Source organism: Gymnogyps californianus, chromosome 1 (assembly GCF_018139145.2).
Source record: "Gymnogyps californianus isolate 813 chromosome 1, ASM1813914v2, whole genome shotgun sequence".
Lineage (NCBI taxonomy): Eukaryota > Metazoa > Chordata > Aves > Accipitriformes > Cathartidae > Gymnogyps > Gymnogyps californianus.
Genome location: NC_059471.1, coordinates 174,032,355 through 174,048,940, shown reverse-complemented (window position 1 = coordinate 174,048,940; position 16,586 = coordinate 174,032,355). Strand labels below are relative to the sequence as shown.

Here is a 16,586-nt window from a genome sequence, read left to right as displayed (position 1 = left end):
GGTGACTGAGTAACAACAGCTCACAAAGTTACCAGCTACTTGTTCACATGCTTACTTCTAACCCGTTACAAATGTGACAAAATACGTTCGCTTAAGTCACCCCTTTTTCTGAAACCCAACCTTTCAGTCACTAGATATCCACACATTCTTGCCCCTCCTTCATTTCCCCACTACCTTCTACATCTCGTAGGTTTAGTAAGCAACTCCTTCCATTTAGCTCTGTCAAACTTGCTTCTTTCATTTCTTCCTCCTATCAGGACAAAATCTTCTGTGGAAAGGGAAGCACAAGAAGAGGGGTGGTTTGAGAAGACAGTAATGTGTTGAAAATGTGGAGTTTTCTTAGGCTTCCCTCCCCATAGAGGATTTTATCTTTTTTTTTTCCAGAAGAAGATTTATCAACTTCCTTCTCCAACTAACACATCATCTTCTCTCTCTCCCTTGTTCTCAGAGAGGTTTCTGTCTTGACCACATCCACTTCTTGCAGGAGAACTTTTCCCCCCTTGCATCCTTTCCACTGTAGACCACCTCCTTTCACTTTCTTGCAACTTCTTCCCTACTTAATGCAAACCAGATCCCCACATTGTCACAAAACAAGCACTGTGTCCCACTTGCCTCCAACTTTCAAGTCATTTTTTATCACCTTTAAAATAAGCTGAAGGTGTTACTATGCTAAATGTGGTTTATTATGATTATGGTTTCCTCTGCTCCATCTCAGTGCTTCTCTGATGCAGCTAAAAAGCACTGTTGGTATTTCTGGTGACCTGCACACAGGAATGATGGAGTAAAATACTGACTGCTGTCCTGTGATCAGAGAAGTGACACAGTACCTCTGCTGCACAAGCACCTGAGGGGGAGAATGACTACTAGTGGGAGTGAGTGAATGGGTGCTGGTTATCTCCACTAGACCCCTCCTTGAATACATGCAAGGAGAAACCGTGTTTGACAGACTAACCATCTGAAGAGTCTGGACGCTCCAATGTCTGTCCCTTCTGAGGAAAATAAACATCTTACAGGATAAAGAAAGGTTTAGTTAATATTGGAGGGAGGTTCTTTCTACTACCAATTGCCTCTTCTCCAGGGCAGGCAAACAGACCAATACTGTGAGAGTGAGTACAAGGTGGCTCAATGAGTCATGGCAGTCTAAATCTTGGGATAAACACCGAGAGCTGTGCTACTTGTCATGACCAGACAGATACCAGTGCGACGGCCAGGCAGGACGGCACAGTACATGGGATCATGCTGTTCCAGGTTAGCCTGCCATAGGCTGACTAACCCTCCAGTTGCTCACCCAATGGGCAGAACACAGTGAAAACAAAACCAAAGAAAAGTTCAAATGATTCAGGTAAATTTATGGGTACTTATCTGAGTTCACTGTATAGTCCAAACTTTTGGAAGTTCACTCCTTATGAACTAGTTTGGGCACGGAAAAGTAGCAAAAGACATTCACTAGCCCATACATATAAAAAAAGAAAAACAACTCATTTTAAAAACTGACACCATAGAAGGATCTCACTCTACATCCTTCTTTTGCAGAATCCCAACCCAGATTTGTTATGAGGAAGCATATTAAATTGAATGCTATGAGGAAGAGTATAATAAATTGAATGCAGAATTGTAACATGCACATTTTAAACTTGAGGGGGGGAGCGGAAAAAAATCACATCTAAATCCAGAACATGTTTGTTCTGTTTTATCTCCACATGTAAATAATTGGTCTTATATTTCACCCACAGTGAAGCAGTCATGGTTTCCAGTTATCCCATACTACTTTCCTTTAAAAACATGTAAAACATATTAGGCTTAACTCACCTCTTTCATATGATTGTAACCCCATTAATCTCAGAGAAGCCACTTTCATTGAGGTAGTACAAAAGAAAGGAGAATCTGTTTTGACTTTTTTGCAGTGCAGAAAGACTAGCTGATTCAGGGGGCTCATCTTTTACTTAGTATACATGGACATGCAGTGACCATAGCTCAGGTAGGCAGACTTAAGGTTTAAGGTAGTCTGAAGCAAGCTAATTTGAGCCCTACTGACAATGTGTATGCTGGCACAAAGCTCAACAATGGCAAAATTAATTAAGCATTATTCAGCCCCTTAGGTAGGTCTTGCAGCTTTCATTGAATAGTTAGTATGGTAACAGTATACCAGCTAGCTAATTTGAAACTACTTAAGTAAGCTGCAGTGACTACAGCGTGGTCCTTGGTTCCAAGCTACATTTATGTGATCCATGAAAAGTACTGGACTTTAAACTTCAGAGCTGTCAAACCAGCACTTTAATAAGCTCTACAGTTTGTAAAGACATCATATAGAAGACATATAAAACACAGGCTTATTTGGCCTATTGGCCAAATTCTGACATTCTTCTTCATGTCATGTGTTCCAAGACACAATTTTAAATAAAATAAATTTCTTCAGTTTTTCATGTTAATCACAGAGAAATGAATAGAACTGGCATTACAGTCTAATATACTTCTTTCAGTTTCCTGCTTGGCAAAAACTTTGAGAAAGTACATCAAAGTGAAATGGGGTGGAGCGTCAGCTCTGTTCACAGGTCTCTAGCCACATCCCATGAAATAATGTAAGAAGACAAACGGAGATGTATACTGCAGCTTTATGGTCACGATAACAACAGTATCTCATGGAAGTCCCTGAGTGCTCTGCATGGTTGAAATGGGATTTCTTCTTACAATATTTGTCATTAATATATGTTCAAGGAAAAATGCAGTTGCAAGAAAAGACATGCTTTAGACTGCAAAATACTTACTGGTGCCTAATTGCTGGAGAAATTATTCAGGAAAAATCCTCTTAAAATAGAAAACAATATTTTTAAGCTACTGAGGGCATTAGAATATGTGATTATTTGTTGAATCAGAAACAACTGAAAAAAATGTTAAAATGCCAAGGGATTGCTCTTATGTGCACCTGAGTTTTTTATTAAAATGCAATGATATTTGTCTGGTATTTCATGTAGCTCTCTTTTTGCTGATTCTTCTTTTTTTCCACCATTTTCAGTCTCTCTTTCAGATTCCCACCCAGTCATATAACCCTAAAGTGGACAGCACAAAATCTTGATAAAATAAAAAAAAAAACCCACAACACAAATCCCCTCAAAGCCTCTTTTTCTTTCTTTCTACTTCTTAACTAAATTACTTAAAAATCAGATTTTATTAATGAGCTGCTCAGCACTTAAGGCTTCCCTATAAATGGAAACACATGAGAATTGAAAAAAATCCATCAAATTTAAAAACAGCTAGGCACATAAATAGCTGGAAACATTCCTTGGCAATAGAGAAAGGAAAGCTTAGATAAATCAGAATGATATGTAATACAATCTCTTAAATGCATTTTTCTTTATTTGTTTGATTTTAAGAGACGAAGAATAAACATATTATCATTATATGTCTTTATGAAGCTGATAATACCTGAGCTCTACTATTAACTACATGCACACCTGAAAGTATTAAAGGTCAAATATGAAAACCACACTGCTGAAAATTTATTTTTATCTTCTTATTTTTCTGCAAGAAAGCTGCCATAGAATAAATTTATCAGAAAAACCCGTTTGAAGTCCTCTCAGGGTTTCACATTTGTCTTTCTTGGCAGATATATGATACAAAGAATCATTCAAAACAAACCTTGTAAGTATGTACTGCAAGTTGTCTTCATTTGTGTTGTACAAATGATCCCAGGTGCCACTAAGATTTGATTTTACAGCACTTATTGGAATGAAAATAATTGCTGTTTCATATGCATGGTGTATGAAAAAGTCCAGAAGAACTAAGTAAGTGTAGGAATGGGACTTCCCCCCACCCCTCTCCCCTTAAATTAGAAACTCTTACACAGTAAAATGAATCCTCCTACGATAATAATGCTCACATGTATTGGAAATATATACAACTTCTTTGTAAATATAGTCTAGGGTAACTTACAGATAACTACTTTTCCTATTACCAAAATGCTAAGAATTACAAACACAGCATTGAGACCATTCCTGGATAAACTTGTGGCACATACTTATCAGGAAACGTTTTCTTCTTTCACATCAGCTTGATACTACTTTTGTTTTGTCCTTGAGGTGAGGAATCAGGGTGCAAATCAACATTAAACAACGGGGCTTCTGAAGTGAACCTATTTCTCAGGGCAGTACCTTAGTCAGAGCTGCAATTCTCTGAGCCAGTTCAGCCTCCACTTCGGGTAAAGTTTCAGCCTTCCTCATCGTCTGCTGCAGCTTCTGCTCAGCCAGCTCTAGACGCTCTTGCAGCTGTCTGTTTTTGTCTTCCAACTGAAGGCCAAAGACAGATAAACAGGTATAAAAAAAAATAATCAGAATTAAGATTTTTCCTTCAGTTTCTTAGGTACTGGGGAGGCCATCAAAACTCACTACATCATAGGCACAGATACTCCACAACCTGGGACAGCTTATTGGAGAGGTATTAACTCAAGCATGGAACAGTGTAGGCCGCCAGTCTTACTAATGATGAGTGATTTGAGGCTCAAGGGTCATAAGAAGGTGAAGAAAAGGAATTGTAAAATGGCACTAATGAAGATGAACAAAAAGCTCCCCTGATCGATGTGTTGTTTATCTGAGCGAAATAAAAGTATTGGTGCCAGTAAAATGAGAATTTGCTAAATGGAAATATTGAGTCCATCTCACAGAAAAGTTTATGTATGAGCTAAAACGGGAAAGAAGTAAAATTCCAAAAGGATAGAATTCCCAGCAAAGTTTCTGAACAAATTGCTAAATGCAATTTTCTGAACAAATGCCAATCATATATTAGGAAATGTTAAAACTGACATTTCATTCATGATCATAACCTGGTTGCTATTTGCTTAAGGATGCAGTGATATTGTTCATTGTGAACCTACAATTAAGTCTCATTTTACAGAGATGAAATTGATTAATCTGTAATAACCATTAAAGAGAAACAGGAGGACTTTTGATAACTGCAGTATTTTCTGGCCTACTGAGATGCACCACATGATTAAGAATTTTTTAATGGCTTGATAAGTGTTTCCTGCTTTCCTGTTCATTCCAGCTAATAGAAGACATAATGAAAAAAGGAGTGTGCTTTTAGATTCTTTTTTAATCCTTCAAAAGCATGAAAAGGTAGCCTTTTCACATCACAATGCTGCAAATCAACTTTAAGTCTGCGTGTATATATTCTAAGCCTAGTTCTATTGATCACTGCTTTGAGTAGATAGACCTCTGCAGCACAGCATGACTTACATTGGCAGCAATAAAAACTCAGATGCAGGTACCTTACTTTTCCATTGTTGGGTGTTTCTTTTTTTCCTAACAATTGAAGATAACTCTTAAAATAGTCAAAGGAAGCTGGCAGAAGCTGGAGAGTTTGAGTCCTGATGCTTTAATTTCCCTGAAGAGGTAGTCACGTACATATATATACACACATACAGAGGGATATGTGCACGTGTGTCTAAATATATCTGCATATAATCATAGAAGCAGAGATTATCAGATCATACAGGCTTATTTCCCATATAGTATTTTATATTGTTTGAAGATACGATAGGTGAAAAAAATAAAGAAGTCTGATACTGAGGCTGAAGAGCAATTTCATCTTTTACAGTTTGAATTATATTCATTTCATTTTAGGTTTCAGTTCACATTGTATTCTTCAAATTACAAACAACTGTTTTCTGTTCACTTTACACTTCAGCTTTTGGAACCGTCGTGGAAACAAAGTACCATGAGAGAAAGCTGCACAATCATGTTATACTCTTTTTTAAAACATATTCACGGATAGTTTAGCTTTGTAAAATTTTATTTACACACTACTAATAGGTGAAATCATTAGATTATATTGTATGCAAATTTTGATCTTTACTGCAGAAGGGAATTTCTTTTGCTTATACTAATTTTTTTTTTTAAATAAAATTCAGAAAATTGTTACATAAGAAGCAAAGATAATCCTCTACTTAGGGGATATGACTGTGTGCATTTATGCAAGACACTATCAGAAAACAGTTATTTTCCACAGTTGAATGTACATGTTGATTTGGTGTTCACGGTTGTAGTAGCCGATATGAAGCTTGGAGATGCTGAACAACTTAGCGTTTTTTTTAGATTAACTGATCTGTTGATTAAAAATGAACAGATTAACCTAATGGAAACCTCCTACTGTAGATCTGTCCCCTTTTTTGCATTAATTCTCATTGTGTATGAAGAAAGCAACTGACTAATGCAGATACTGCACCTGACGTAAGATGGCTTCCTTGTTTGCCAGTTCATTTTCCAGCTTATCGTTCATGTCATGTATGGAGGTGGATTCTCTCTGTGCACTGAGGTAGCGCTTCTCCAGTGTAGTTATCCTTTCTTCCATATCTTCCTTTTGTGCCATTGCCTAATGTGAAAAAAAACCCATCAAGAACCATGCAATTAAAATGCTACATAATTTTATACCCGTTTAATTTTCATGCTAACAGTAGACAGGGATGTAAGGTATGCTCAGCAGTAATTTCTCTGTTTTAAAGAGAATTTATTTCCTTTGGGATTTCTTGTGAATACGATATTTAAAGTGGTAGATGTTGAGTAGAGCAAACAGAAACAATCCTCACCTTTTGCGTATTTTTCTAGTTTCTATACTTTTCAATGCAAAAAACCATAGCAAACACAGCTCACATTTACTTGCTTGCTTCTTAAACAACAGCAGGCTTGATCAGAAAATAGAAAAACTGATATAGTTACATAATAGTAGAAACATAGCGCAGTGGTGTGGGGGAAAAAAAACGTATATGCACATTTCTACTTTCATTCCTGGGTCCTGCTAAAATTTTCTGCCAAAGTACACATAGCAGACAGGCCATGACATGTCCTGAAATTTCACAAAAACGCGTGACCACAATGTTGGATACATAACATAACCATAACATATGGGTATGTTATCCATATATGTTATGGATAAGGATTTCTTCAAAATCTTGAGCTGTTTTTATTCATGTATTACAAGCTGGCCTCACTGAAGTCAATAGCTGTAATTTAGATAGATTATTCATTAGTCTGTCTACTACAATGTTTATTTCTCTTCAATTAATTTTAGTGAAAGCAGAAAATTTTATTATTTTAAACTTGTGTCTGGCTCTTGAGAAGACTTAAATGTTGCCATGTAATCTTCACAATGAAAATATTTACTGATGAGCATGTCTTGCTGTTTGTGTTATATCACATTATGAAAGCAGTGTTGAAGTAAGTGAGATTATTTTTCAAGTAAGTCACAATGAACATATAAATGGATCCAAATAGCTAGTCCTAAAATGGACCATATCCAGGTGATCCTTTTACATATTGCTGGAAAAAAACCCATAAAAATAGTAATTACGTATGTAATACATTAAAAATACACAGAAAAAAATCCAATAATTTATCCAAGTTACACAATACTAAACTACCCTTCTTGTTGCAGGTATTTCATTTTCTGCATTGGGAAGACTATTTTTTGTGACAGTATGAAATAATGAAGACAGGCACTTCCACCTTTACAAATACCTTTCGAAGCAGATTTTGCACTGACATTTGTTAATTATTCTACATGCAAATGTATTAGTGGCCACTTTGCTTAGGAAGCGAAGGGCTGAAAGCAAGTAAGCCTGTAGTTGGTGTAATATGGTATTTAAGAGAGAAACAGCAAGTGGCAATCAAGTGTCCGTGAGACAGCAATATTTGTCAAAAGGCAAATGAGAGTGGAGATATTAGAGACCCCTAGTGATATAACATAGCAGCGGTGGAAAAGGAGAAACATATCAGTGCAAACTATTCTTTATAACTGGATAAAAATGATACAATACTTAAAAGAGGCAGAGTACAAAGATGTGAAGACACTTTGAGGCTGTATCAGGCATCAGAAGTTCTGAAGGAACATTTCTTCCAGAATACTAGAAATAACAGGTTAAATATATACATACAAATGCATATACAGACAGACAGACACACAGAAATCCATATGAAATACCTATATTGTAGGAAGCAGTGTAACAGAAAGATAACTACCCTAATTTCAAAATACTAAAATAGATTCTAGAAGCCAACCGTCCACACATATTGAGAACATCCACGTAAGAGAAGATACTCTGGAGAGTACTAAGGAGCACCACAAATTTAAGAGGAGGAAAGAAAAGGAAACTTGAATTTTATTTCTATTTATTGAGAGAAAGGAATAGCATATTATAACAGGGGTAATGAATTTACCACACGAGTAAATATTATAATTGATTATATAAATAAAACCATTTTATAAAACAGCCCAGGAGTTTACAAAAAAGTACTTTAGACTATCTACATGACCAGCATCTCTATTTAACAGAGTTCATCTTAAAAACTGGAAATAGCTGAAAACTTGCCAGAATGCACTCTAGTAATGCTAAACCACAAAGGAGTTGGCCTTCGTCCTATTAGAGTTGCACATACACACACCCACTTTTATGAACACGGTTTTATAAAGAGATTTCTAATACTATTTCTTAATGTAAATTTTGTGTTTCCTATGTACCAGGGCTTTTATCAGTGCTCAACTTTTGCTGCCCATATTCACTGGCCTCTATCACAGGAACAACAGTCAAGAAATATGAGGTGAGTGTGGTGAACTCCTTACCTCTCTAATGTCTCTCTGATATTTAGTGTTCATTTCCTCTGTTTTAATGAGCTCCTTTCTGGCAGTCTCTGCTTCCTGCTCTACCTCTCCCACCCGGGAAGACAGCGCAGCCAAACGCTCCTTCATTTGTGCCATTTCATAGTTTTGCTTTTCCAGTAGTTCCTGAAGTTCAACAACTTGACTGGCTTCATCAGTTGAGTCTATGGAGCCATTTGATAGGCGCTGTTAACGGAGAAGTGACATTATTTATTAATTATTGTTTAATGTGGACTCTATCTAAAGAATTTCTAAAACAAAGATTATTTTTAAAATGACAAAAGCAACTAGGAAGAGAAAAACACAATAATTTTCATGGTAGATAAGACAGGTGTAGTTATGAAAAAATTGCAAAAGATTAGTATTCATTCATATGAAGGGATTCCAGAATGTAACATCACATAGAGAAGTAAATGTCTGCACTAAAAGCAGAATACTATACAAAAATAGCTTTAGTTTGACATTATGACTATTCAAGTACAAACTGCAACAATACTACTCCTAAGAAGCACGGAATTGCATGCATACGTCTTACCTAAACTTACACAGCATTCAAACTTAATCAAAGTCTATTTCATTTGCAAAATAGGCCACGCTGCAGACAGGAAGCAACACTAATAAATCACAAATTCAGTGTACCAGAAAGTGCTTAGAGTCTGGACAACATATTGGTTAGGTCTACAATAGAAACAAGTTCTGCTGAAGTAATTTGTGTGCTGCTGAAAGCCCTGGTATGAACATAGTTATAAAGAAAAAAACCAAAAAATCAGAGTCCAGAACTCACATTGCATTTGGAATATGATCTCAGGAATATGATTTATATTGCAAATAAATGATTTCAGGAAAGAAGTGCATTCACTAGCAGGACTTGCTGGCATTGCCTCATTATAATAAATAGTCACACTAACCTTTTCCAGCATAGGCTAAGCTATGGTTTCATACAAATTTAATTATCTCATGTCAAAAAAATAGGCAAAAAGAACAAACAAAACTAAAATGATTTGATTTTGACCTATAACATGAAAAAATAAAACCGAAGTAGTCCAACCTGTCATTAACTTTCTTGATTAGGTGCAATTTTATTGGTTAAATTCATATTATGCAGTATGGGAACAAAGTATTTCACTGTAACTGTAATTTTAAATAGGTTATGGATCTCAAAGAGCATCATACAGGAATATTGGTCCTAAAAGGTGCTTGTTGTCCTTCAGATGGTAGGGTATATAGCAATGTGTATATGAAATATTCCTAGCAAAATGTGAGAGGAAACCAAGCTTGCTTTCATTAGCACTTCTGTATTATTATTGTCAAAATATATTTATACAGAAATCTTCCAGAAAATTCAAAGAAAATTACTTTGCTTAATGGCTTTAACAACATTCTTTCCCCAATCAGCCATAAAACGAACCCAGATCAAGACCACCTGCCCCTCTGTGGATCACTGAATAAAATTATTTTACTCTAAAAATTCATTACATCGAATAACTCAGTTCCAAAATTGCTTTCTTTGTAGTAGTTAATTATATTATCTTGACATTTTATGTTAGCTGCTGAACCGTCATTGATCTACTTTCAGGACAATAAAATGACAATAGCAATTTAAAAACTTATTTACACTCAGTTTGTTGTTTCGAAAGTGTTCAGTTAGTCTACTTGAATCAAAATCCCATTAATATGCAGCAATCACATACGTAAACAAAACAGTACTCAAACAGGATAAAACATTCTAACCATCATATTTTATTCCATTGTGTAAATTTGAGATAACTTTTTTATCTATGATAATTATAATCTGTTTTACAGTTTTAATCTCATACAGCAATTTTAGCAGTTGTCACAGATGAACAAATTTTACCTTGCATTGAATTTGACCTACGGCTCTCTAAATAGTGGTCCAGGAATTGCTGCGAGGTTGTAATAAGCCAAATACCAAATCTGAAAAGCAATAAATGGCATGTGATCATGCCATATGGGTACATCACATGGAGTAATCACTCCAAAAGACCACAGGTAGAAAGTAATTAAGCATTAATTCAAGGAGTAACTGACATAACATTCCTCAGGTTCTCTGGAGAGTTTTTACCAACAGTTTTATGGTCATATTTTCCCCTCTCTCCCAAACAAAAAAAGTTTGAACAAGAATGTGAAAATATGCTATGCCGGTAGAAGCAAAAGGCATCCTGTAGATGACACTGATTCAAATGCATTTTCTGAATTAGTGAGAGGAGCAGGCACCTCCCATGCCCCAGAGGAATTCCCTATGCAATAAGCTGGGGGACAGAACTGCAGCATCTTCTCTGTTACTGGTTTTGTGAAGAATGTCTATGTCCCTCATCTTTTTTTTTTAATTTTTTTTTTTTTTAATCTGGCTGAATTTTTTTTTTACCTGGCTGAATTTGTTGTGTTGAAATATTTCCTGGTACTCAAAGTGTTTCCTGTTGATGATGCTGCGTATTAATCGCAATCCATTTGTAAATAAACAATTAGTCGAATGCTTATAATAATGAAATCTACATTTTGAATAGATCTCTGTTAATTATTACCTGAAGCACTAAGGGAAATCTTCTCAAAAGAGCATGCACAGAAAAAGTTTCAAAGTAGACATTCTTAACTGTCGCATTCCTGTGCTACCCAAAATCCCCAATATATGCAAGAAATAGTGTCAAATTAGTACGGGGGGGGGGGGGGGAAGAAAGTACCGAAAGTAAGCTGAAACAATGGGGAAGTCTTTAAAGGAGGGCAGGAACATTAAAGAAAACTTTCCAAAAAAAATGTACAGGGTCCCCAGATCCAGCTTACAAGTTAATTATCCAGATAAAGTCTTCAACAAATTTCATGATGCTGTCTATCAAATGTGGTCGTGAAAAAGCTACGTATGGACACATTCCTTACTTTCAATAATTTCACATAAAAGTATCTACTAGCAATGGCTATTTTTCCTTGAAAAAAGAAATGTGGCAAATAGCTTATATGCTCCAATGCTTCGCTTTTTTTTACTAACTAGTTTATCCAATAAAAGATAGTCCATCTGTTTCTATCAATCACATTTACTTATTTAGACCACAATGCTGCAGAAATGGTATCATCATATATTCTTGACTTCATCTTTTTTGCTTTCTACAGACACAACAGGCACGCACAGCTGCAGTGCATGCATGACTGCTACACACGCCATAAGGGTCTCTGCCCTCTCCCCCTGCCCCCTTCCACGGGTTTTCAGCCAGATGAGAAATCTAGTTGGCATCAGCCTGAAAGACCTAATACAACCTCAGATGTCTTTGCTTGGGCTAGTTCAGAGCAAACAAAGGTAAATGAGCAACTACATCTGTACTCAGCAATGTAGCACTTGCTTTCCTCATCACTGGGAAGAGTGAGGGAAAGAGCAACAGCAAGAGGAAGGCCTGCTGCGGGTTTCTGGAGGTTTTTTTTGTGATATATCACCACATACCAGATAAATAACTGAGAAATCACAGTCTATATTAAGGGTTTCAGAGATACTCTTACTTCATAAAGAAAGCTTTTACACTCCCCCAAATATAGCAAAATGAGCTAGGAGGAGAAACAGAAAGGAGATGAAATAATCATCAAGTAAATCTGATGACAGTGATGGTATTAACTACAACAGAGGTGGCATACTGCAGAGGTAATCAAAGTTCAAAAAATATCCTGTAGGACTGAGTGCCATAAAGGGTAATATGGATTAAACAAGAAATGTCTGGGGGAAAAAAAATCTTGGAATTGCTTATGGTCCATGGAAATGGAGGGAAATAAATGTTCATGTTCCCTACTGCTGAACCATATGAAAAGGAAACCAATATCCCTGGTATCAGGTTTTCTTTCTTTCAAAATCCAAAAAGCACAGCAGTAAGGCAATCTGCTGCTTGTATAGGAGTGTCAGCAGGGAGAAGGACAGCAAATTGGAGCATTACACATAACAATAAATCTCCCCTAGATCGTTGCTTCTCTCCCCTACTCTCTCTGCCATGAAATAATAAAAGGAAAACCAGCCACAGACTGGTTTACTAGTAAAAAACAAGAACAATGGTAAAAGGAACACCGGGAGAAAGTGTAAAACAAGACTAACCCAGAATATTGTAGCCTCTGTTAATCCATGTCATATTGCCTTTTCAATTAAGCCTTAGCAATAATACTGAAGGCAAACTGAGTGAAGGTACACTTAAGTTGGAAAAAAAGAGTAAGGACACCAGACTACAGCAGTGGGCAAAGAAACTGTAAAATTGTCCCAGGCTAATGATTGCAAAGTACTTCTCCACTTTATTTTGTAGAAAGAACCTTACAGTCAACTACATATGTAGCAAAATATACACAGGAACCTAATTTTATAAAGGCAAACCCCAAGAACAATAAAAAGCACCTCCAAGTGATATTTTCTCCCCAGTTGTAAAACACCTGACACAGATATGTTTGGTCTAAATACTATCAACCAGTAATTAATTATGTATTTTGTGCTAGAATTTAACCTCAGAGAGTGGTGAGAAGGAAAAAAAGAATCTCTTACAGGGTTACCTCTGAATAATTAGCAGTGGAGATAGGATTCATTTCCTTGATGGAACTCCTCATCAGTGCCTCCCAGTTTGTGGTAGTAAGAGTGCAGATGGTTCACATGATGCCCATGTGCATAAGCATCTCCATGCCTGAGGACTAAATTAAACTCTGTCTAACCACAAGGTATCTTTGAATAATTGAAAGTAATCTTAAAGTTCAGAAGTCTGGTCTTTTAGAATTCCTAGAACAAACTAGTATTTTTATGGTGTAAGCACAGGGGGTTTTTTTTGTGTGTGTGTTTTTGTTTTTTAAACCTTAAAAGTGTGTGCCTTATGTCCACTCTTTACTAAGACACTCTCTCAATTCTTTTTTTAAAGGAGTACTGGCAAGTTCATTGCACCATAAATCCCCAGTGTCAAAATTGAAGTCCTCACCATGTTCTCAAGTCAGTATAATGTCATTGTGGGTTTTGAGAGTTCACACTGAACAAATTTCTCTCAGGCTTTCCTCCTAATATTCAAGGCAACTGTCTGTTAGTTAGGCTGGCTACCTTTGGCAAATAGTATAAGCCAGAAGACTTCTGACACTATGTTACACTAGAGTTATGTCAGAATTGAGTTATCTTTAAAAACATGAAAACTTTTGTTAAAAACACCCTTTTGATTATACATATTTTTCTTGACATGCAACATAAAATCTAATATTAAAAAGGCTTTTCAAAGGTCTGCATGTAGTAAGTTCTATTTGCTAACTATGTGAAGGTTCATTTGCCCATATAAATATTGTAAATATATGTAAGCAAAGAACACAAGTTTATGCAAGTTCTCTCTGAACCTTATAACATGCCAAATCACGGCATTTTATTTTTTCTTTTTTTGCCAGTATGAAGTTGGACAGGAAAGCCATGATCTAAAGCATACATAAAAAAATAAAGCAATGGATACAAGCTAAGGTTCAGCAAGGAATTGTTTTCAGAAAAATCACAATATTTAGAAAAGGCTTTAAAAATAAGACAGAATTGTTTCTAAAGAACAGAATGTCATTGCTGCAGAAGCTCTTGGAGACTGGAATGTACTGTTACCTGCCTCCAGTTGACATACCCTCATATCTGCCATAAGCCTGTGACCCTAATGCTCATGGTGACTGGACTTCAAGATACCCCTTTTTCACTCTCTATTATTCTAGGATGGCATCTCAACCTAAAGAAACATCACTGACTCACTTCATTTTGTGAGACTTCTCCCTTCATCTTCTACTAAGGCAGGTGCCAGCTGTTGCTCTATAAAATACGGATATATTTGGTCAGTTGCTCTGACTTTTGGTCAGTCAACTGCTGATATGGCAGCTGAGATATGAAAGCTTTCCTGTACTTCATGTGCAATATACAGAATTTCGATGGTATAAATCACTTTAGAAATATTTTGGAAATACAACATGATCAGTAGTAGTACCAATTTTAAAACCTAAGTTATGTTTAGACTCTCTTTGACCCAAGATAATTCCTACAAATAATACATATATAGAAAATTCAACATGAGGAAGAGTAGGAAAGAAATGCCATATAAAGTTTAAAAGCTTTAAAAATGGGTGGTGTTTTGGGTTTTTTTTAAAGCTTTTAAAACAGTTAGGCAGACAAATTTGAAAATTTTGTCCCAAATCCCAGAGAAAAAAAGATTATTTTTAGCTCTATAGTGGTGGAGATGTTCCTTCCGACTTAGAAAAGCTGGCCATGAAGGCCAGATCATCAGGGGAGAGACAGAAATACTGTATATTTCTCAGGTCAAATAAACTTGTCTGAATTCTGTAGTATAGAAATACTAAAAAGGAAGTAAAAAAATCACTAAAGGAAGCTAAATTATACATGTCACTTGACTTTATGAAAGTAAGAGTAAAATTTAATACTGCAAAGAGTAATGTTTACTGATGCTGTTTGAGATGTAAGAATAAATGAATAACAAGTTACCAGAAGATGCTTTTTACTATAGTGTAGAGTTCTTCCACCTCTATTCCATTCAAATGCCTCATGCAAAAGGTTTAAAAGAAAGTAAATGATATTAACACAGATACATAGCTATGCGATAGCCCAGTCACAAGTGACAACAAGCAAAAGCAATATGATCATCATTCATATAATCAGCACACAAAAGAGAATGTGAAAAGCTATGCCAAAAATAATAGCATTACACCTAAGCTGTCAAAGTCATTTCTAAGTGGTTGGTTGCCTCTTTATGTTTGAAGGCTATGCCACTTCTCTTGGTTGTTCCACATCTTTTGGCCTGTGTCAGGCAGTAATCTCATAATCATTAGAGGTCTTCTCTTCAGTTACTCTGAATTTTCTCCAACCTCTAATCAACTATCAAAGCCAATGTGCTTTGAAACTGAAATAGTTCTTCCTCACCCCAATACTGATGTAAAAACAGCTACCTTCTCCAGCACTTTACTCTCCAAACATCCTCACTTTCTTGCTCTATCTACCAAGCCATCAAAAGACTCCAGATTTTACTACTACTTTAAAGGTCTGGAATAACTCTGCTTCCTGATCAGCTTTCAGCTCTTATTCTTCTTTCTGACACCTGTAATCACCTGTCATACTTTACTCATTTTGCAAAATGGGGTAGGGGTAAAAAAAAAAAAAAGGTTTACTTGATGGGTGGGCATTTTTCTTCTTGTTGCTGGTCTCTTCCAGAATGCCTGCCTATTTCTCTTTTATACTATTAGAAGAGTTTCTGAGATCTTACACAGGAGAGAGAAATCAGTTCCTGCTTCTTTATTATAAGGGCTAGTTAGCTGGCCAAACCAAATTATGCATGCAAACCCTGCCCCCATCTCCCTTGACTAACTCCTTTTTCTTAGTGGTCTCACCAGCCTGCCATTTGAAATGACTGGCCTGGTGACTCCTCGCAGTAAATCATCCAGCAAAGGTCAGTCAGCCAATGCTGTCAGCTAGCACAGTGCTTGAAGTGTAAAATTCCCCTGCAAAGGTAATGAGACTTTTAAAGCAGTGTTTTAACAGGCTTCATATGTAGAAGTATATAGGGGTTTCTATTAGGTAAAAAGGAAAAGAAGTTTGTATGACTGAAAGACAAATTAATTTATACGCAACAGACAAAGAGCTGATTTCTTGAAAAATTAAAGATCTGACTGAGAAGTCTATTGATTTATCATGTAAATAATGCATAAGTAATGCAGCTTTTCAGTATAATAAAATCCCTATGCTACAGTATTGAGCACTAAGTATTCATAGTCATGCAGACATACTAAACTATTAAGTAGAACAGTACGTACAAAATATTTGCCTAGACTCTTTCAGAGAGAATATTGCATACCCTCCCAGACTTATTCCTTAGATTCATGAAGACTTCTAATCCCAGCTGCAGCTTTTATCCATATTTCCTTTCACTCTGAAAACTCCTCGCCTCCCCAGGTGTGTCAAGCCA

The 16,586-nt window shown here is 36.2% G+C and overlaps 1 protein-coding gene across 3 annotated transcripts in view; it reads right to left on the bottom strand.

Annotated features, from left to right (window-relative positions):
• Positions 1-16,586, bottom strand: part of PPFIA2 (PTPRF interacting protein alpha 2) — a 333,148-nt gene that overhangs the window by 57,462 nt on the left and 259,100 nt on the right. For all 3 annotated transcript variants that reach the window (XM_050915641.1, XM_050915647.1, XM_050915655.1), the window contains 3 exons: positions 8,608-8,829; positions 6,217-6,363; positions 4,149-4,283 (listed from right to left, as the gene is read on the bottom strand). In XM_050915641.1, the coding sequence (XP_050771598.1) occupies positions 4,149-4,283; positions 6,217-6,363; positions 8,608-8,829 (504 nt within the window). The remainder of the gene's footprint in view (positions 1-4,148; positions 4,284-6,216; positions 6,364-8,607; positions 8,830-16,586) is intronic.